Source organism: Ambystoma mexicanum, chromosome 2q (assembly GCF_040938575.1).
Source record: "Ambystoma mexicanum isolate Mex_15411 chromosome 2q, UKY_AmexF1_1, whole genome shotgun sequence".
Classification (NCBI taxonomy): Eukaryota; Metazoa; Chordata; class Amphibia; order Caudata; family Ambystomatidae; genus Ambystoma; species Ambystoma mexicanum.
Window position 1 is genome coordinate 1,428,198,668 of NC_090924.1, and position 21,427 is coordinate 1,428,220,094.

General features: G+C 46.6%; 1 protein-coding gene across 2 annotated transcripts in view; it reads left to right on the forward strand.

Moving 5' to 3' along the window:
- The window catches only part of LOC138570222 (SLAIN motif-containing protein-like), a 402,579-nt gene that overhangs the window by 284,177 nt on the left and 96,975 nt on the right, over positions 1 to 21,427 (forward strand). For both annotated transcript variants that reach the window (XM_069648952.1, XM_069648953.1), the window contains one exon: positions 20,710 to 20,847. In XM_069648952.1, coding sequence (XP_069505053.1) covers positions 20,710 to 20,847 — 138 coding nt within the window. The remainder of the gene's footprint in view (positions 1 to 20,709; positions 20,848 to 21,427) is intronic.

Here is a 21,427-nt window from a genome sequence, read left to right on the forward strand (position 1 = left end):
GTTGACACTTTTCTATCTTTTGTGTCTCACCTCACAGCTACAGGCATTCATGTTATGTCTTGTCGAACTTACTTATCAGCCATTGTGGCCTACATGTCCACGGAAAGCTGTTCTTTCATTGACTAACCCGGTCATTAAGAGACATTTTGCGTGTCTTCCCGCCAGAGCGCACCCCTCATTCCAAATGGGATTTGAATGTGGTTCTCACTGCATTATTAGAACAGTAGATGTCCAGTCTTGTGGAACACTCCCATCCCTCGGACACCCTATGTGTTGTAAAATACAACCAAATATTTATATAATTCAATAAAGATTCTTAATTCATATCACGTTGCTTGTGCAGTGTATTTTTATAAATTTCACACATGATTTTCAAGCATGATTTTTCATCAACATTTAAGTGACATGTGAAAATTCTTCAAAGAAAATTGTAAATCTTCCAACTTTCTACTGATAATTAAACCAAAAAGTAATATTTCAGTTATAGGGACGTTAGTGTTCCACAAGACTGGACATCTACTGTTCTACTTTTGTATACCACATAGTGTCGGGTTGCTTTGTCTCCCTTGTACCCCCTAACGTTCTTGAAGAATATCGGCAAGGTGAAAGTGAGATTCTGGCTCTTTCTGTGGAGCATCCGTTCCTCACTTTCCACAAGGACAAGGTAGTGCTTCGCACGCATCCTTCTTTCCTGCATAAGGTGGTCACCGATTTATCAATCAATCTCCTTACCTGTCTTTTTTTTTCCTAACCCAGTATCTGATGCTGAGATACTTGTACACAACTTGGACGTCAGTCAAGCCCTGACCTCGATAGAACAAGTGAACTCAGGGGCTCCTCACAACTCTGTCACATTTGGAGACCCAAAGGGGAGACCGACTTCCAAAGCAACTATCTCCCGATGGATTGCCTCTTGTATTTCAGAAGCCTATGACATTCAAGGCCTTCAACGTCCGAAAGGCATCCATTCTCATCTTGTATGTGGCAAAGCGGCTGCTGTTGCCTTCCAATAGTATGTCCCTCTGGAAAACATTGCCAAGGCGGCTACGTGGGATTCTGAATCAGCTTTTAGTAAGCATTACTTCTTGGACCAGAGCTCCAGGGCTGATGCCCAATTCGCTCAGGCTGTTCATAAGAACCTATTCCAGTAAAGTGGTTTTCATCCACTCGTATTACCTGTGAGATGTGCTTGGGGAATCTCCCATAAGTATGGAGGAAAGGGGCCGGGATGTACGAGTATAATAAAGTTACTCACAGTAGTGACTACCTTACTCCTAGTCCATAGTCCCCTTTCCTCCATACGCTCACCCACCGTCCTCTCTAAAAAGTATCCTCTATTCTGATGCTTGTTAATCTGCTTAGAATCACATGCTGTGCATATGGTCCGACATCCAGTGGTAACCGCAGAGTATTGCATCTTGTCTTTCGGGGGACTGAAAAGGGACGTCGCCATAGGCGTGTCTGAAACATTATCCCTATCGTGACGTGTGTAGTACCCAAAATCCCTCACGCGCAGAGGTCCCTCAGATTGTTTTTTTTTCCGCCCGGATAACTGGTCGCCCTAGAGCGGATCTCTTCATGAGACATCTTAACGAATTGTCGGTTTAATCCCTGTTAAGTCACTTCGTCTATCAAGAACATCTTCGACGAAGACTACGGGGGAACCGTCTAAGGCTGTGGATTCCGGCACCTAAGATCCGGCGTTCGGACCTCCACGTGGTCGGGCCTTCTGGCCGGCCTACACAGTAGGGAGAGTAGACTCGGGGTTTGCCATACTGCTATGATGTTGTTCCTCTTTTCCACTTCTTTCCTTTTTGGTCTGGTCACCCTTCCCTTCTGCTATGGAAAGGACTCCATTTAGATTCTGCCCTCTGTGAAGGGTCAGATATCCGTGGAAAGACGAGCACACTTTGTGTATGCTTGTCTGCCCCTAGAGCACTAAAGCGGTGTTCGGCGTATAAACTCCTAAACATAATCCCTTAAGGAGCACCGGTTGAAGCGGTGGGCCGCATACGGTATGTCACGCGTGGAGCCTCCCTCCCCTGCCGCAACACCAGCCGAGAGTGACGGGGGAACATTGGATGACCAAACGTCCAATGCAGACGTTGTAGACCTTGAGGCGGATGATTCTAGAGCCGCCGCGCCGGCCCCGACCCTTCCTGCCTCGACTCCGGTCTTGCTACAGGGACCACACCCGGTGACAGGGGCGTACAATCCTGCAGGAGTGATGCTGGCCCACCACACCCCCTCCCCCCAAGTATGCCTGCTCAACAATCTCAATAAAGATATAATTACTAGGCTGGCACACCCAAGGGGAAAGGGGAATGGAGAACAAAACAAAGTAGATCTTCATTGGTTTTCAATGTTGAAAACACAACAACTCGACAACTGGTTAAACCCTCTGGACCTGGATTGCATAGTAAATCATTCGTCAGTCTCTGTGAAAATCTAAACACAATATTATACCATTAATATTACTCTTCACTGAACTCTAACTACAACCCTTATATGTATAATATCTAAATTAAATAACCTGAAGCCTATGCTTGATTGCTGATAGGCAGTAATAATTAACTAGATATCATCTTTATCATAAATGCACTTTTCTGAATTGTACTTTCTTACACTTTTCTCTTGGCTCAAAATTATGTTGATATTGCATTAAACTTGACTGAAATGAAGTTCAGTTTCAAAAGAATAAAATAAAAATCAGTCTGATATACTTCGTTGAAAATTAAATGCTGCCAATGTTCAGTAAAAAAAATGTCTTCTTACTTCCTCTTGAGAATTTAATTTCAACTGTAGAACTGTTGGGGCAACGTCACTTGTAAACTGGAAACAGCGTTAATTTCACTCAATGAAGAACCGCGCTGAAATGAACGCGCGACTCTCACCGAAACGCTGACAGCATATGCATTGTAGGTAAAGAAACGGAGCTATGCAAACGAAACCGCGCAGTAGTGAAATCCGCGCTCTTCTGCAGTTCTGAAAACCTGAATAGTCGATACACAGAACTGTAAATACGTAACGCCCAGAGCAAAGACGCGTACACGTTAAATCAGGAAGTAAATATCTCAACTATAGGACGCACACTAAAAATAACAGGTCCTATTCTCTAATGTGAAATAAGTGACGAATAACTTGCACAGTATGCGCATGTAAGTTATGTCAAAAAGAGAAAAGACACGGCAAGTTAGTATTGTTAAGCGCAAACTAATCTAAAGATTAGACAATGGTTAATGAAACTCGCGCAATTGTATTTTTTGCTGAAGAAACTAAATATGTACACTCGAATTATATCAAAGGTAATGCAGCCGCAATACGAATGAAACGAACGTTACTTTTCTCAACACAATTACACAAACGAAATGAGTACATGAAAGTTTTGTCTTTACTTGTAGATATTTACAGTCTCTAAATCTCTTGACTTAAACTTGAGATAAATTATATTCTTAGATCAAAGTACAATTGAGAATTACACCATAACTACTTAACTTGCTTCTTCTGTACTTGACTGTACTTTTCTTTAAAATTTGACTTCTTCATGAAAGATAATTCATAACTTTTATCTTCTCTGTAATTTCTCTTCACAAAAGTTACTAAGGATTACTAAAGTCAAAATTTCTTCAGAGTTCAAATAACTGCAACCTTCCTCTAAGGGAACTGGAATGAAAGGCAGTTTAGAATGTTGGTAATTGTTCCAAACTACCTCACAATATTTCTCCCCCAATCATTAGTGTTGAACTGCACCTCCATCTTGGTTTGGGAAACTTGGCACTTCCTGTATTCAATATCATTAAGGAAACCTATTAAGATATTTGGCATATTAATATCCAGAATCACACGCAAACATCATTCACCAATTCTCCAACTAATATAAGATGAGGAAAACTAAAAACAAATGTTTATTTCAATCTTCTTAATGAAAGTTTTCTGCTGTAATGTCTCATTGAAAGTCTGGAAACCCATGGGATCCTGACACCCTCCTCAACGTCGAACAAGGCGCAAGCGCCATCGGATCGATCTGATCCAAGGCCTTCCCCGCATCCGCAGCAGCACATGAATGGGCTTAATAAACTTAACGAAGGCGCTACTCCCCAAACTACACACGCCGAAGTTTATGAACAAGAAACTTCGACTTTCAAGGTTTCCAAGGCCTGTGCAGGCCCGAAAACTACGTGTAGGCCTCTACCTGGGAAGCCATCATCGGAGGCGTTGTCCCCCGAATATTCGGTAACTATCAGTAAGAGCATCAACAGGATTGCTACGGCGGTGGGCCTAGTACCGGTTTCGCCCACAGTTATGGGCCAATCCGCCAAAAGGTTTTCCACAGTTTTGGAAGACAATCCTGAGGACTCTTACAAAGAGAGCCAGGTACCCCTCTCAAGCACCCTGAGGAGATCCTCTGAACGCCTTGGGGCGGAGGACCCGGTTCCTGCTCAGCTGGGTCCATTTCGGTCATCCAAGTGGACCACGGAGCGATTTGAGGGGTATATGGATCGGCTGCAGCAGGTTTCCGGTGCTTCTGATCAACCTCTGCCGAAAAAACCTCGGGTAGATCCTAACCCTCATACAAAAGTTGCCCAACACCTAGATGTTCAACACTATGTTGATTATCAAGAAGATGTCCAGAAGGACACGTATAGAGACCTCTATACAGAAGAAGAGGAGACTTCTTTTCTGGACAATTATGGGGACGATCAAGGCGCAACGGACAACTGGGAGGACACCCAGCAGGACGATCACAATTCTGATATCGTTTGCCTCGACTCTCCCCCATCCACACTGGTTAGGCAGGCTCCCCCGGTGGATGATCAAATGGCTTTCAACAGCACGTTGAAAGAAGCAGCAGAATTCTTTAAAATTGCCACGATTGAGGCATTGCCTGAACAGGATTTCGCGGAAAACATTATTAATGACAAGCCTCCTGCTAGCCAGTCTATTCCTCTCTTGAGCTCTGTAAAGAGACGGCTGGCCCCTTCTTAACTCACACCCGCTCAGACGAGGGCTGTGAACCCAACTCTTCCAGCCCCCCCCCCACCGACCTGCTTTACATCAAAGGGCACGCAATCCCAGACTCGCTGGTGGTGACCAACACTCGCAAGAGAGCAGGGGTTCCCCTTGCCACGGGAGAGTCACCCCCCGGACAAGGAGTCCAAAAGGTTGTATGCCTTGGGCAAACTGGTCACGTCGGCGGCTGCTTATACCGTCTGGATTGCCAATAATACAACGTTACTGGCAAGCTACGTCGACGCCCAATTGAACCTACTCCAGGAAGGCCTCCAGGAGGTTCCGGAACCAACCAGAGCCAAGCTTCTCGCCATTGTCTCGGAGGGTAAACTTGCCAATCAAAATGTTGTAAAGAATACCCTGGACTCCGCAGAGACAGCAGGCAGGTCTCTCGCACAGGCTACTCTCCTAAAGAGACACGCGTGGCTGCGCACGTCGGGTTTCAGGCCTGAGACCCAGGCTTCCATCATCAATAAACCCATAGAAGAAGCCAACCTCTTCGGCAAGGCGGTAGACGATGCGTTGGAGACAGCCAAGAAGGAGCATGAGACTATTAAGTCGCTGCACCAAATTTCCCAAAAACCCTCTTCACAGAGGGGCAGCAATTCTCGGCAGTCCTTTCGAGGACAAGCCCGCGCCGCTCAAAATAATTTCGGCACGGGCATCTTCAATGCAAGTCAACCGGCTGCAAGCCCCACTTACTACCCCCAGAGGGGTCAGAAGCGCGGAAAGAATAGAGGAAGAGGCTCCAATTCCAGAGGTGCGTCAACCTCGGGTCAGAAATGGTTTGCGCACCTGATGGAAATGTCCCTCTCCCCACCAGTCAAGCTGCCCTGCCCGTACAACATGTTGTCTCAGGACAGGGGGGAGACTCTGCACCCATGCCCACAAACTCTGAACTTAGCAGCCTGGCTCCTGAAGTCAGGGTTTGGACATCTGCAACTCCCTCAAAGATGCATGGACATACTGAGGGAGGCAAGAAAGCCTAACACACGTTATTGCTATGCCAGCAAATGGAAACGTTTTGTCATTTGGTGGAGTTCCAAAGGCGTCAATCCCACCGATTGTTCGCCTTCACTCATTGTGTTATATAATACCCATCTGTTGGACTCAGGGTTAGTCTTCAATTCCTTAAAGGTTCACCTAGCGGCGTTGTCAGCCTACACCACGTCACAGCAGAAGGTGTTGTGGTGGAAAATATCTGTGATTAAAGCCTTTATGGAAGGGGTTAAAAGAATTTATCCCCATCACTCACCCAGCCCCTGGGTGGGATCTAAATGTGGTTTTAACTAGGCTCATGGGACCCCCTTTTGAGCCTATCCATAAAGCTGGTCTGAAAGGCCTGACTTACAAGACCGCCTTTCTAGTAGCTATCACTTCTATCAGAAGAGTTAGCGAACTACAGGCTCTCTCGGTCTTGGACCCCTTTGTTACAGTCCACAAAGATAAAGTAGTTCTGCGCACTCATCCCAGATTTGCGCCGAAATTTATTTCAAAGTTCCATGTGAACCAGTCAATCGAACTACCCACGTTCTTCCAGAGACCTACTAACATGGCCAAAAGAAGCCTTCACACACTAGATGTGCTACATGGATAGAACTAAACCACTGAGGAAAACTAAACAATTTTTTGTTTCAGTGGCAGCTGGTAGAGAAGGGGACCCTGTCTCTAAATCGGCAATATCAAGGTGGATTGTCGAATGCATCGCACTATGTTACACTCTTGCAAAGAGAGAACTGCTCTTCAAGCCTAGAGCACATTCTACTCGAGGCACTGGGGCATCCATAGCATTCATTGCAAATGTTTCCCTAGAGTCCATGTGCAAAGCGGCAACCTGGAGTTCTGCACATACCTTTACAAAACACTATTGCCTAGAAACTCATTCTAGGTCTGATTCTCAGGTGGGACACGCAGTACTAAGACATCTTTTTTCTACTGTTCCTTCTCACAACCCACCTCCAACTCCGGGTACTGCTCGCTAGTCTATGCACAGCATGTGATTCTAAGCAGATTAACAAGCATCAGAAGACCTGCATTACTTACCGTAAAAGCATTTCTGATGATTGTATCTGCTTAGATTCACATGCGCCCTACCTGCCTCCCCGCTCGGGCTGGAAGGAACATAGACTTCTTACCACTTTCTCTCTTTATGTACTCACTCACTATAGCCTTGGGCTCCCTCATGGCAGAAAAAATACAATCGGAGGGACCTTGGCGGTGAGGGATTTTGGGTACTACACACGTCACGATAGGGATAGTGTTTCAGGCACGCCTATGCCGACCTCCCCTTTCGGTCCCCCGAAAGACAAGATGCAATACTGCAATTACCACTGGATGTCGGACCGTATGCACAGCATGTGAATCTAAGCAGATACAATCATCAGATGCTTTTACGGTATGTAATACATGTCGTCTTGCTGAAATGGTGTCAGATCTGGCGATAGAAAAGGACTGAAGAGCGCGGAGAGGAGGGGAAGGGGGGTTAGGAGGGCAGGGTCACTGCTGCGTGCAGTGTCCCACGTAAAAATAAAGGGCAAAATGCTTTTTTACGAAAGTGCTCTGGTCCCGTCCCGAAGGACGGAATGTGCCACAAGTATGGACGAAAGGGGACTATGGACTAAGAGTAAAGTAGGCACTACGGTGAGTAACTTTATTATTCCCTGTCATGAGAGTTAACTAGCCTGGCACTGATGGGTCTGGGCGCCGGTGCTCCTGTTATTGGTAGACGTTTGCTTGGTATGTGATGTGCTCTCTCCCCCACAAACGAGGATTAAAAGCCCCCTTCTCCCAACACAGCCCGCAGCATTCACTCTACCCATTGTTCCATTAGGCCCTTAGCCATTGCCTCCGGAACACCTTGTATCCTGAGATTATTTTACCAGGACATTTATTCTAGATCGTCCTGTTTCTACTGCAGCTCCTTAAAGGATAGTTCCGGGACTTTTTTTTTATTGTCCCTACGGGTCGGCCATGTGTTTGTAAGCATAAATCGGTAGATCGTAGGAAACTTTCCTATGGACCTTACCCGACTTTTCGCCCATTATCGCACTCGAAATCAGCCTCCATTTTGTGATAATCCTATCATTCCGCCGCATCGACCTGGCTCACCTGCCTTTGCGGCACTAAATCAAATCCCCCGCCCCTGAAACAGACTTTATCAAAACATTCATATTCCCCGCCTCTATCCGTGACGTGACTGAGCTGCGTAGGCAAACGCGCCCAGGCGTCTTCTACGCGACTCCACACAGACCCCGGAAATCAACACAGATCAGCTCACAATACAGCGCACCACAATTCGGAATATGAAACTGTACTTTGAAATCAAACCGCAAGATTGTAAATGTGGTAAAGTACATTTATTTGACATCAAATGTTTAGAGAATATTCAGCGATTTGCATTTTTATTTGCTCATGTTCCAAAAAGTTCGTATTGAGGAACGCGATGGTCCTTTGCTGTACACAGGGTCTTAGAGCATCTCACAATACAGCACCACAATTCGGAATGTGAAACCGTGGTTTAAAAGCAAACGGCAAGATTGTACATTTGGCAAAGTACGTTTATTGGACATCAAATGTTTAGAGAATATTCAGCGATTTGCATTTTTCTTTGCTCTCGATCCAAATTAGTTCGTCTTGAGGGAAGCGATGTTCGTGTGCAGTACACAGGGTGTTGGTTTACGATAAAAATAAGCTCTTCTGTCGCACTGATAATCGCATGGCTGTTCCAACAACGAGGCACTAGGCCACCACAACGGTAGGTATGTTGCATCTAACCGTTAGTACCGCGTAAGGGCATACTTGTACTTGGCGATCGTCCCATAAAATGGTCAGGGTGGTAACGTTGTTCACGCGGAGAAGCAACTGGCGGCTGTAGAAGCCGTCCGCCGGTGTCTGGTACTCGTGACACAGACAGTAGTGAATGATGTACCTAAAAACATAAAAAATGAAATTAGTCTCACCATCAGATCCTTATTAAAATTATTCATTTCATAGCGAGGACAGCGCTACTGGGTGTACACAAGTGTTTAAAGGCGTGGCGAGGCATGGAGGGGGGGGAGTGGAGTACAAGGTAAGTAGCATAAAATAATAAATAAATAGGGCCAGCTGGTGGCAAGTGCAAGGTAAGTGCAGAACAAGTGCTGGGAAGGGGGGGCTGTAGGATACTGAGACAGTCCCCCAGTGCAGGGGTTGACAGGGAGGCAGTGCAGGTGGAGAGTGGAAGGGCCCAGGACCGAGGTCGCAGACAGTGGACCAGTTGTAGCAGGGGAGAGGGAGAGAGAAAGCAGAAGCAAAGAGGAAGGTTTTGAGGTGCTTCAGTAAAAGAAGATGGTTCTCCTCCAGATAGTGCGCGGTAGAAAACACTATGCCACATAGAACGAACAAGTACAACTGAACCCGTCTTTAAAGCCACTGTATAGTAATGAAATTGCGGTATAAACTCATCAAAAGTTACTTACATTATATTTGCATTTTCCATTGTGTCTCTGTGTAGGGCAGACCCGAAACACCACTCCTTCTTTGCCGACGTTACTTCTTCTAATGAACGTGGCTCATCGTTTCGTTTCTGAAATTTTATTCATTATCTTTTCTTAGTCTTTCAGGATGGTCCCGGCCTGTCAAGGTCAAATCACAATAGAACCTTATATTGGGTCGTGGGCCTTTCCGCCACCCGAGCAAAACATCAAAGCAGCTGACCTTCACTTTGAGCGAGCACACATTTCTAGTTAGCTCCAGTTAGTGTAAGGGCATCTTGTCTGCGTGCCTTTTTTTTTATTGTCCCTATGGGTCGGCCATGTGTTTGTAATACGGAAACATTCTATAATTTTTGTAAAAATGATTTATATTACTGTTTGGTTTAATTGCAATGGGCCTGCAACATGAGGAGACTCGAGAGAACAGACAATCGAATTACAATCATTTAAACCGTGATGTGTATTTCTCAATGAGCTCTGCTTTAGGTGGACATGGAACAGAGGCAATGTTGGGTGGCAATGCAGTTGTCCCCTGCATAGGTTCGTTCACCACTCCATGTATGTGCCTATCGAGGACATCTACGATAAGTCTCTCAATAAACTCATATTGCATATCCTCAAACACTGGTTTGATCACCCATTGTTTACTTCTTTTAGTGAAGGCCTTATTGTAGCGAAGCGTCCCTAAAGTTCCGGTCGTCCTACTTTGTTGACGGCCAACATTATGGTTATGTGCCAAGACCGCTAGAAGAGTCCGATTTTTCATGCCTTCCATGCCAAAATGCAATCTTTTGGGCCTGTACTTTAGGCACATATTGTGGAACACCTCCAAATCTCCTGTGTGGCAGAATTCCGTGAGTCCCCTCAAATCTCTTGTTATAGTTTTATCAAATACAATCTTTTCAATGGCCTTGTGAGTGGGTGATGAAGGAATCAACCACTTCTTCTTCCGTGCCTCCTCTGTGGACAAATGGCCATGTTCACATTTGTGGAAATGCTCATTTGTCGACCATCGATGTACGTTGCTACAGTGCAACATTACTGACCGCCATTTTTCCAGTAGAATTTCCAACGACCCTTCACATGTTTTTGAGCTCCACCAAAGATGGTTGCTGATTGACTTGGACCACTGTGAAATACCTTGCATATCTTTTTTTTTTCCTGCAGCCGACAATTTTTTATTGATTGTTTTTGCAAGATGCCATACGTCAAATTGGTGATTTATATTTTTGTACTCTTCTCTCATTGTCTTGGCAATTGAAACGTGTCTGTCCGTGGCTATCAGGTCGATCACCATTCCCCGCGATTGTAGTTCTTGCAATGATGCTACAAAGCCAACTTTCTCCATGGCCACTGAGGATGTACTTTGTGACACCTGCACGACCACCGAACTCACAATTTTCTTACTTTCCATGTCCTGAAAGTGGTAGGTGCAGTACTTGGCTGAAAATCCTGGACTGTCGCATTGTCCATCACCGGCTAGCCTGAAGCGTTTGCCCGCGAATGTACTTTCCATTGACATTTTTTCCATTCTCCAAGCTTCGCTGATGGCTGGAAATAGATAATCGGTTTGGTATTTGTAGAACTGACTTTTCGCAATGAAATGGATTCCCACAAACTGAAAGAAATACTGTAACTTTTTAAAACTTGAACCACTAAAAAGTGCGGCCGCTGCACAAAGTAGATTGCCTGCCGGCAGTTGCCCCAGCATGGGTTGTGCAGACCATGCGAACGGATGATATTGTGTACAGGTGGCATGTATTTTAAGGTTAGTGCCTCGAATTGCACGAGTCACATTAATCAATGGCTCCCCACATACTTCCCCACCAACCCAATGCCCACATTTCATCATCATAATAATATCCATCAAACAGCTATCGAATACAATGAATTTGGCCTCTTTCCTTATACTGTCACTCTGCATCCCAGCTGGTTCGGCCTGTAACGTTGAGGACATGTCACTCGCATGAAAGGTACAATCTCTGATATCGTCTTCCGCTATGCTGAGTGATATTGATGGTGTTTCATTGTCGTCCACTTCATTCTCTTCCATTGCAACATCTGTTCCTTGTCCGGAGATGGGAGAAAAAAACAATGTCTTCAACTTTCGCGTGCTCTTATTTTTTGCGGGTGTGGATTCTGTGAATTGATCTACGACTGCATCCAAACTACCAGGAGGACATTCACTATCAATGGCTGGTGGTGGTATAGCTCCGTTGTCAATCACTTCATATTCTTCCCATTGGCACGATGCATCTCCAGTCTCAAGTCCCTGCCAAAAGGTTTGACAAGCAACATCTCTCGTTCGCTTCACTGTCTGTGTAGATCTAGTTCTTACACCCACTCGCAACTAGAGGACAGATTAGAAAAGGGATGTTCAGTTTAAACACAACTTACAGTATTGAACTATTGACAGTGAAAGACAACATAATATAGTGAACAGGACACTAACCTTCTTTTGCTTTCTTTTCTTTGAAACTTTCTTTCCTCGAACTTCAACATCTGGACGCTGTTGCTCCGACTCGTGTGTGCATGTCTCCACTTCCTCTCGCGCTGCAACGACTATACTTTCATGATAAGCACATCCATCACTCACTGAGGCTCCATCGACTCGCTGAAACATAGAACTTTCATTAGTATGTATAATAATATTGAAAACACAAAATGTACTTGGGGACCAATACCCATACGTACATCTCAATAGCAAAACACGAATGAACGCATTGTGTAGAACATTCAAACGACAATAGTTCACGCATTGTTGATCTAGTTAGATTGAACTGTCAAGATCCATACCTCGGGCTCCGCATAGACTTCCATTGATGATATTATTGAAGATGACGCTTCAGCAACTCCCTGAAACACAGTAATTGCATTAGTATGGTTTTCTATTTTGTTAAAAAGAACATAAACTTTGTGCAGGCGTCAACAGCTCATCTAAATAGACCTGCACAATCTTTGATCAGTTGTCTAAAATAAATAATGGATATCTAAATATGATTCGATTTGCTCCATCGTTGGAAGTGTCACCACCCAGAGATCTGCATCAACTACTAGGGGTGATGTTCTTGTTGAAGAAGCTCCGTCAGCTCCCTGAAACATAGTACTTGCGTTAATAAAGAAGGAAGTATAGCGGATGTAATCACGTCATTTGATCTCGCTTGATCGATCTGTCAGTATCCATACCTCGAAATGCATAAGAACATCAAGGGACGCTGTAACTGCGGTGCACACTTCTGCAAGCTGTTGCGCCGACCCGTAACTGCACGCTCCCCCTTCTTCTTGGACTAATGCTCCATCGACTCCCTGAAACATAGGACTTTCATTAGTAATGAACACAATATTGAAAAAAGAAGACACATACGAGGGCGACGACAGAAGGACATATCAATGGCTAAAAACGAAAGAAACATTGTGTGTAACAATCACGCTACAAGAATGCAAGATCTGATGATCTCCATCGATGGAACTGTCCTGAAACGTACCTCGAGCATCTGAGTGACATCTACGGTTGTCGTCAATGCGTTGGACTCCTCAGCATCTCCCTGAAAGACAGTACTTGCATTATTTTGGATAACAATAATTATAACTGAAAACAAAGACTAGAGGACGAGTACTGTGGTGTACCATTAGGTAAAATAATTACACGATCAATTAAAACTATTGATTTACATGCCTAAAACAAGTCAGTGTCAGAATAGCTAAGTAAGATTACCCGATAGGCGCTTGAAGTGGCTGATGACTGCAATAACGACACGGATGGAGAATCTTCAGCCTTCATATTGAGTGGGTACATAAATGGGGAAATTATTGTTAGCTAATGCTACACACTACCGCAATGCCGAGAGATAAATACGTAAACTTGACTCACCAGTGGAGGGATGTGGACGAATAGAGTGGGAATAGCGGTTGAGAGCAATTTTCGCCTCGCTCGCGGTGTTTTCGTCCTTATTAGCAATGATGTGGAGTACATGTCTGGGCTAAAGTGCCTGCTGCAGATGCGGTATCGATCACCCCTCTTGTCCGCAAAGACTTCTAGGACTCTACTTTCTATCTCAGAGGCTGGATATCCGCAATATCGGACCCATTCTCTTATCTGATCTATTGTCTTAGGGAAAACATGCATTATAGTACCTTCAGATTTGTTATGGGTCTTCGAAGGGCAACCGCCAATGGAACAGGCAGGCATTATGGAAAGTTCTGAAAAGTAAAGATCAACAATTCTCTATGAATACCAATGTGTTAAAACATTAAATGACACATAAAAGGTTCAATGCAAGGTCCGTTTTGGTTCTTGGAACTATACATGTTATTCACATGCGGATAAGTATTTCAATAACTTTCAAAAAATAGAAAAAGTAATTTGACTAAACTCAGAACATGTGACTAGTTCCTTGCATGTACTGTCGTGAACGAAAAGAAAACATGGATGCAATTTGATGACTACTACCAAATAGATATAAATTAAAAAATTGGACGCAAAATGATTATGGTACATGGACTTACCTTGACGAACAAACAGTTAGATGCAGGGATCAGAGTAGTTTCTTGTCGTAGAACAGGGAGCAGTTCACAGGTTGCAAACTGACGAGTTTGCTCAAAGTGGTCACGGAAGTTCACAGAGACGAAGAGCAGATAACCAGCACCTTCACGGGTTGACTAGCAAAGCGCAAAGAAGTTCTCATTAGAAATATGAAGTGGGTTATAAAGAATTCGAAACAGGGGTGTGTTTGTGAATGAATGACGTGTATATGTCGTGGCATTATGCGGTCTGCAGGGGGCCGTCCAGCGTGAGGGGGGATGCTTGGCAGGAGACACGGGGTCTGGAGGTAGACCTGGGAACAACAACCCATGCTCTATAGACCACTTTGAAGTGTACATGGTCTTTGGCACCTCTTGGCCTTTATCGCTCCCTGACAGCTCCACTTGCCAGCACAAGTACCCCGGTGCGAACTGCCTTTGATAGGGCGGGGGGGTGGATCGGGGCGGTGGTCGTGCAGACAAGACACAGGAAGACTCGTGAATGGAGACACACTTATGTGGATTGCAGGGGGCCGTCCAGCGTGAGGGGGGATGCTTGGCAGGAGACACGGGGTCTGGAGGTAGACATGGGAACAACAACCCATGCTCTATAGACCACTTTCAAGTGTACATGGTCTTTGGCACCTCTTGGCCTTTATCGCTCCCTGACAGCTCCACTTGCTAGCACAAGTACCCCGGTGCGAACTGCCTTTGATAGGGCGGGGGGGTGGATCGGGGCGGTGGTCGTGCAGACAAGACCCGTTTGCCGCAGGGCCTCACCAAGGAGAGGCCATCTAACTGAATGTAAGAGGATGGCTGCAGGATCTACTACATGGAATGCAGGGGGGTGAGTTTATAAATACCTCACCCTCCCAGGAGAATATACACTAGATTCATTTAAAAAATCAAAACAACCATTGTTAAAATATATGTTGGGCTTTATTTTAGATTTTAATTAAACATAAATAATAAACATTACACATTGTAAAGTTGAGGTTGCAGCACATCGAGGGAAAATCCGCGGTATTGTCCACTGTCACTGGGGAAATGTTGTCTAATGGCAAGTACCGCACAGGCAGGTATTACTCTCCGAACGCGGTGTCCGAGCCTCCCGTGAAGCCACCAAGTGAAGCAACGATAGGCCACCAGCCTGTACCACCTGTGAAAAAAAAAGATGCAAACTGTATTAAACTGACCAAACTTTCTTATCAATGTCGATTCAGGTAACACATGTCATTTTTCTTAGAAAAAAATTATATCTAGAAAATGCACTATATGGAACAAATTTACATGCGTTCGAATGATATGTAAATGTAATTTTATATGTGGGAGACGACCATGAAATAGTGGTGGCATCACTGACATCACAAACAGAGTATACTTACTCGTTACTCGGATTACGCGGACGAACAGTGCCGCGAAGTTCGTGCATAAGCACCATCATCATCCTCAACACGGTCCGTGAGAGGCAGGCTTCCCTGAACTCTGGCAGCTCGGTGATGCATTGCGGACTTTGCTCGCCTTCCTGCAGACTTTGCTCGCTTTCCGAAATGTAGGCCAAGCACCCGGAATTTTCACGGCAGCAGCAGTTCTCCTCCTCAGTTGGCATTAGCTCGCACCGATTGCACGTGCACCAGGTGGAGACGCCGTCCATGCGACATGGTCCAGGCTCTTCATCCGTTGACTGGTCCTCCCAACTGCCGTCCGAATCCCCATCGTTTTCGCGTGCTTGACTTTCCAGTAGTTCTTCCTCGGTGTACTCGGGCTCGTACATATACGGCATTATTGTGGCCATTGTGCGGTAAAGATAGTAAAATAATTTACAGAGATGGTACAGGTGTTCACACGGGCTACAAGCGGCGAAGGTAGCTGACCAGAGCACTGAAACGAGTCACAGAATACTCAAAGTAACACAGAGAGAGGAATGGAATCGAAAATCTGCTGCTGTGTGTTGTGAAACGGTCTGTTTATACTTATTGGGGAAAGAGGCGTCCTGCCATTTCCATGGCAACACGTCAATAGCTGAGGCGCAGCGATTGTTGACACGAGACGTGCTTGAAATGGGCAGTACGCGTCTGCTGATGTCAGGCTCAGGGGCGGGGGATTTGATTTAGTGCCGCAAAGGCAGGTGAGCCAGGTCGATGCGGCGGAATGATAGGATTATCACAAAATGGAGGCTGATTTCGAGTGCGATAATGGGCGAAAAGTCGGGTAAGGTCCATAGGAAAGTTTCCTACGATCTACCGATTTATGCTTACAAACACATGGCCGACCCGTAGGGACAATAAAAAAAAAGTCCCGGAACTCTCCTTTAACTGCCTTTTTTAGTTGAGTAACTTCCCGCACCGCTGACGCTGATGCATCTTCAACCGAGCATATGCGCTGCTCTGCCTCATCCAAATGATCGCTATGTCTATTGAGTGACCTGCATGTGGTCGACCTTGCAGGTCAGCGTGTCAAGCTTGCTGTCCAGTGAGCTGATACCCCCCCACTTCCCCCCCCCCCGATTGCAGCTGCGTCAGGATCCCTTTGATATCCTGCAGGATGTCGGAGGAGGGTTCAGCTCAGGGTTCAAACTCCACCTCCAAGTCCTGCTGGCCTCCGGTCAATTGTTTTGACTGGGAAGGCGTAGCAAAAGAGAGTTTGGATTGTGACCTGTCCCCTTTCCCCATCTTTGTCAATGTATTGGGAGAACACAGCTGATTCAGAGAGCAACTTAGTCTGTATCTGGCCCACTTCCCTCCCCTCCACCTCCGCAGTGGTCAGAGCCCCCCCCAGCGGTGCCAGGAAGCGTGTTCCAATGTCATTTGTTGCCTGTAGCCCTGGCACCTAGTACAGGTCCTTGGCACCTCCTCTCGTGGCGAGCCTAGAGTATCAGCCCACCCCCTGTCCAGGCCCTGCAGACCGTGTCTTACAACAGTTCAGGGGGTATGTGCCCCAGTTGCCTCTCAGCAAGGCTTGTCACTGCACCCCTTATGCTGGACCAGGTGCAGACCCAGCCTTTATTCTACCCAGTATCCAGCAGCGTGCAGCACCTGGAGTCGCCTTCTCCACACAGAGATGGCTCCTCCCTTATTGGTTACTCCTTCACAGCACAGTTCCAGTCGTTCGCATGAAGAGGCCCTTATTGTTTCTGCCCATACAAGTACAGCCTTTAGTTCAACTGGCTCAATCAATGAGTCTGGGTGTACCACTTGGATATTATGGGCCCCTCTAGATCTCCCCACCTCTCGGGAGTCTCCCCATCATCTCCTCTGCCCAGCTGCACACTAGCAGAGCTCAGGATTGTATTTTTCTTAGTTTTGTGCTTGGGGGGGGTGAAGCGGCCTCAGGGTGATTGGCTTCCAAACACCTGGTTGTTTCTCCGAATCAATTGGCAGCAACCGGGGTTGCCACACAGCACTCCAATAGCCTGGTGTTCTGATATTATTTGTCCCTCTTCTGCTCGCTCAGGGGATTCGTCACCGGACTTTCACGGCCGCTCCAGTGTCTACCCTGCCTCAGCGGATTCCCGCCTCATCCCTCACTTTCGGCAACTGAGACAGTCTGTGTGTGGCACGGAGCTCCGACTCCGCTGTGCATTCTGTGTCTGGATAATTCAGTCAATGACACCGCCACGTCCATGTCAGTCGACACTGGCATGTGAGGCCAGAAGGGGTTACAGAAGCAGGCTAAATGTTGCTGCAGCTCCTCACTCCAGGTTCGTAGCATGCAGCATGTCTCTCACCACACCCCTCCGCTGGTCAGGTCGTCCTCACGGATTTCCCAGCATCCAAGACCGGAGGTAAACACCGCAGGCAGGTACAGTCTTCAGGCGTGCCTGCCAGGGCTATATGGGGGCAATGAAGCTCAGAGAAGCTGGATGTTTTCAGGAAGTTCAGTAGATGAGTCAGGAGCTCACATAAGAGCAGCCATCTTGGCTCGTCTCTCAAGCGACCTGCGCCCCCCCCTATCTAAAGTCCTGCTTGACGCCATCACAGAACGCGCTGTTTCTGGGACCCAGACTCAATAGTGTCGGAGGAGAGGATAGCAGCCATTCTGGAGAAGGTGCAATAGCTGTCATCGACAGACTGCCACGGTGCGGCCCATCAAGTAGTTACTGGGCATGATGCATCTACCTCGTCCATCTCTGTAAATTGTGGATAAGACCCATTCAGGAACTTCTGGACACCCGCTGTATGCAGGTGTCCAGATGTTTCATGGACAAGGTACCTCAATGGTGAGTATAGTCGGGCAATAGTATGGTGGGGCGTTCACTTCTTCGCCCAAGGCAAGGGGTTTCAGAGCCTGCCGTACCAGGAGACGGTCTGTCTGCACATATCAACATCCTGGAACTGCGGCCAGTAATCGGAGCCCTCAAGTCATTCCTCTCTCTGCAAGGCAAGATGTTTAGGATCTTCTTGGACACCACCACCATGTTTTACATCAGGAAGCATGGGGCACACTATGTCCAGCGCTCTCCAAGGAAGTGCAGGACTTGTGGCGCTGGGCCTTCGGAAAGGGGATGTTCCTCATCCCTCTCCATCTGGTGAGAGACTAACGCCATCGCAGACTCCCTCAGCAGGGAACTGCTATGAGTGGGAGCTTTGTCAGAATCGGGTGTCAAGTGGGGCAGACCCCCATAGATGGATCTAGTTACGGCAGCAACTCCAAGGCCTGATGTTTGCCAGCAGGATCCACCAGCCAAGGAGCCTGGTGAATGCGTTCTGCTTCCCTTGTGAAGGGCTGTTCCTGTACGCATTGCCCCCGGTCACCCTCCTGCTGCAAGTCATCAACACACTCGGACAGTGCCCATGCCAGATGATACTCCTTGCCCCAGTGTGGCCGAGGCAGATTTGGTATCCGGACCTTCTCAGACTGGTCAAGCTGCCAGTATTCTGGATCTTCTCACTAGAGAAGGTGGTGCAATCCTTAATCACGACCCAGGATCACTGAACCTAAGGGCATGGCTCCTGCTCCCTAGACTATGGAGGATGAGTTGCCTGCGGACTGCAGGGAGGTCCTCGCCAGGGCGTCATCGACTTTGAAGGGTTACAATCACAAGTGGAAGCGTTTCGCTACTTGGTGCTGGTCTCAGAAAATTACCCCTCTGAGGGTCACAGCCCCGCAGGTACTTCCATACTTGCTATCCTTAGCCGGGCTGCCGCACGCCTCTATCAAGGTACATCAGGCAGCTATTTCCCGCTACACCAGGTCTCCAGGAAGAGCTTGACTTTGCTCATCGACTTGTCAAGGAGTTCCTCAAGGGTCTTAATTCGATCATTCCTGCTGGTGAAGGCCCCTGCCCTGGCGTGGGAACTCAACTTGGTTCCGACAAGGCTCATCGGGTTTCATGCCGAAGGTTCAGTCAGAATTCCACCTCAACGAGCCTTGGGTGTTACCTGTTTTTTTTGGTTTTTTTCTTTCCATGAAGCCTTGGTTACCGGCTGAAGGGACCTTGCACTCGCTGGACGTTGCTTGTGCCTTGAAGTTATACGTGACCTGCACAAAGATTTTTCTGAAGACTTCACAAGTGTTCGTGAACTTTGGCCAGTGAACCATGGGAAGGCCTTGTCCAAGGCTTCCATTTCAAGGTGGCTCTCTGGCTGCATCACGCTCTGTCATCGGTTGCCGAACCAACCACGGCCCGGACGTCCAAGAGCCCATTCTACCAGAGCGATCGCTGCTATGATGGCATTCCTTTCTGATGTGCTCCTGCTGGACATTTGCAGGGCTGCTACTTGGAGGTCGGTACATACCTTCACGAAATTAAACTGCATCGACAGGGATTCCAGGGAGGAGTTTACAGTCAGCCAAGCAGTGCTGGGCAAACTGTTCGCTTAAAGGTGAGCCTCCCCCCCTCCCACATCCCCAATCCCCATCCTGGAGGAGGAACAGGTTAGTTACCTGGAATTGGTATGGCATGGATTCACATGCAAACCCTCCCTCTGGCCACTCTACAGCTCTTCTTGTTCATACTGCCACTTTACATGCTTACCAAATCTGAAGATGACTGCCAGAGGAGAGGCTGTCATTTGATCTGGGCAGTATGACCCAGCGGACAGTGATTGGTTTAAAGGAGAGATCCAGTTTTTAAGTGAAAGTTACATTTTTTTCTTTTACCAAGGATTCCGGTGGGGAATATTCATGAGCATGTGAATCCATGCCAGACCCATGCTGGTGAAGAATAGTTACGGGTAAGTAACTTAAACCTTACACCACTTAAAACATTTAGTGAGTTTTGATTTTGCTCTGAAAACATTTCCTGAGCGTTTACAGTTGAGGGAGAACTTGACATCTGGGATTTGATCGTGGATGTGATCACTTTTGAAACCAAGGTTAGACCTGGTATCGATGATCTCTTATGGTGACCAGTTGTCTTTAGATTCAACTCATAAGGTCCCTGAGCATCAGAATCTTGTATTAGAAATTTGCTGCCATTGTCATTGGGTCCATCCATTCCAGCAGGAAGATGGAGTGTGGGCCAGGTGGTCAGTAGAATGAAGACCAGTGTTGGTGCTAGTAGATGTTCAAAAGCGGTCTAAGATCAAGTCTCTACACCATTGTATGAGACCAGGACTTTGGGCAAACAAAAACCTTTACTCTGTTCCGGAAAGTATGTTAAGGTCAAACCACTTTTTTCTGTGTACAGTGTGCGTACCACACCCAAGGGCTATTCTGGTGCCAATGTTTGCTCTGGATAATGTTTGTTTTGGTTTCTTTGCAGAGGAAATGCGCCACAGTTTACCCAACCTAACTAGGACAAGCCTACGGTCTCTTGATGCTGTGAGAAGCAGCCGAAGTCTGGAGTCTGACCTGCAGGTGCCAAACAGTCGATTAACGAGGATACAACAACCAGGTACAGGTAAGAATCTGTAACCATGGCCTTGTCTAACATCATAGTATTAATACAAAGGTAAATGTTGCCTCCAGACGCCATTGCAGTGATGGTTGCTGGTAACCTGCGTTGAGTGGAATGCAGGTGGAACTGTGGTATTAGTACATAATTTGGACTGCCTCCCCATGTACCTGTTCGGCAGAGAAGGCATTTGCAGACTTACCCCCACAGTAGCTGTGGAATAAAATGAACAGTGGTTCCCTAGCATGGAATCACTTAGACTTGCATTCTCAGCAGAAATCCTGGCCCCCGTCAAGGGGCGTATGATGAAATGGAAAGCAGTAGGTATACTAAACCATAGGCTGCAAACGTGTATTTGTCCTGTCCTCATTATAGGTGGAGCATACATCAGCCAATGTGGGTGGTAGTTAGCAAGGACTCCTGGGAGAAAGGAGCTACCAAATGCCAGATTTGATTTCACTGCACATTTGGTGAGGGCATTCCACTGTGCCTTTCCCTATTTTGCTAGATTGCAGATTGGGTTTTAGTGCTAGTATCCCTGGATTAGTTTTAATGTCTAGAGCTTTCTGTGATTTGTCATAGGGAA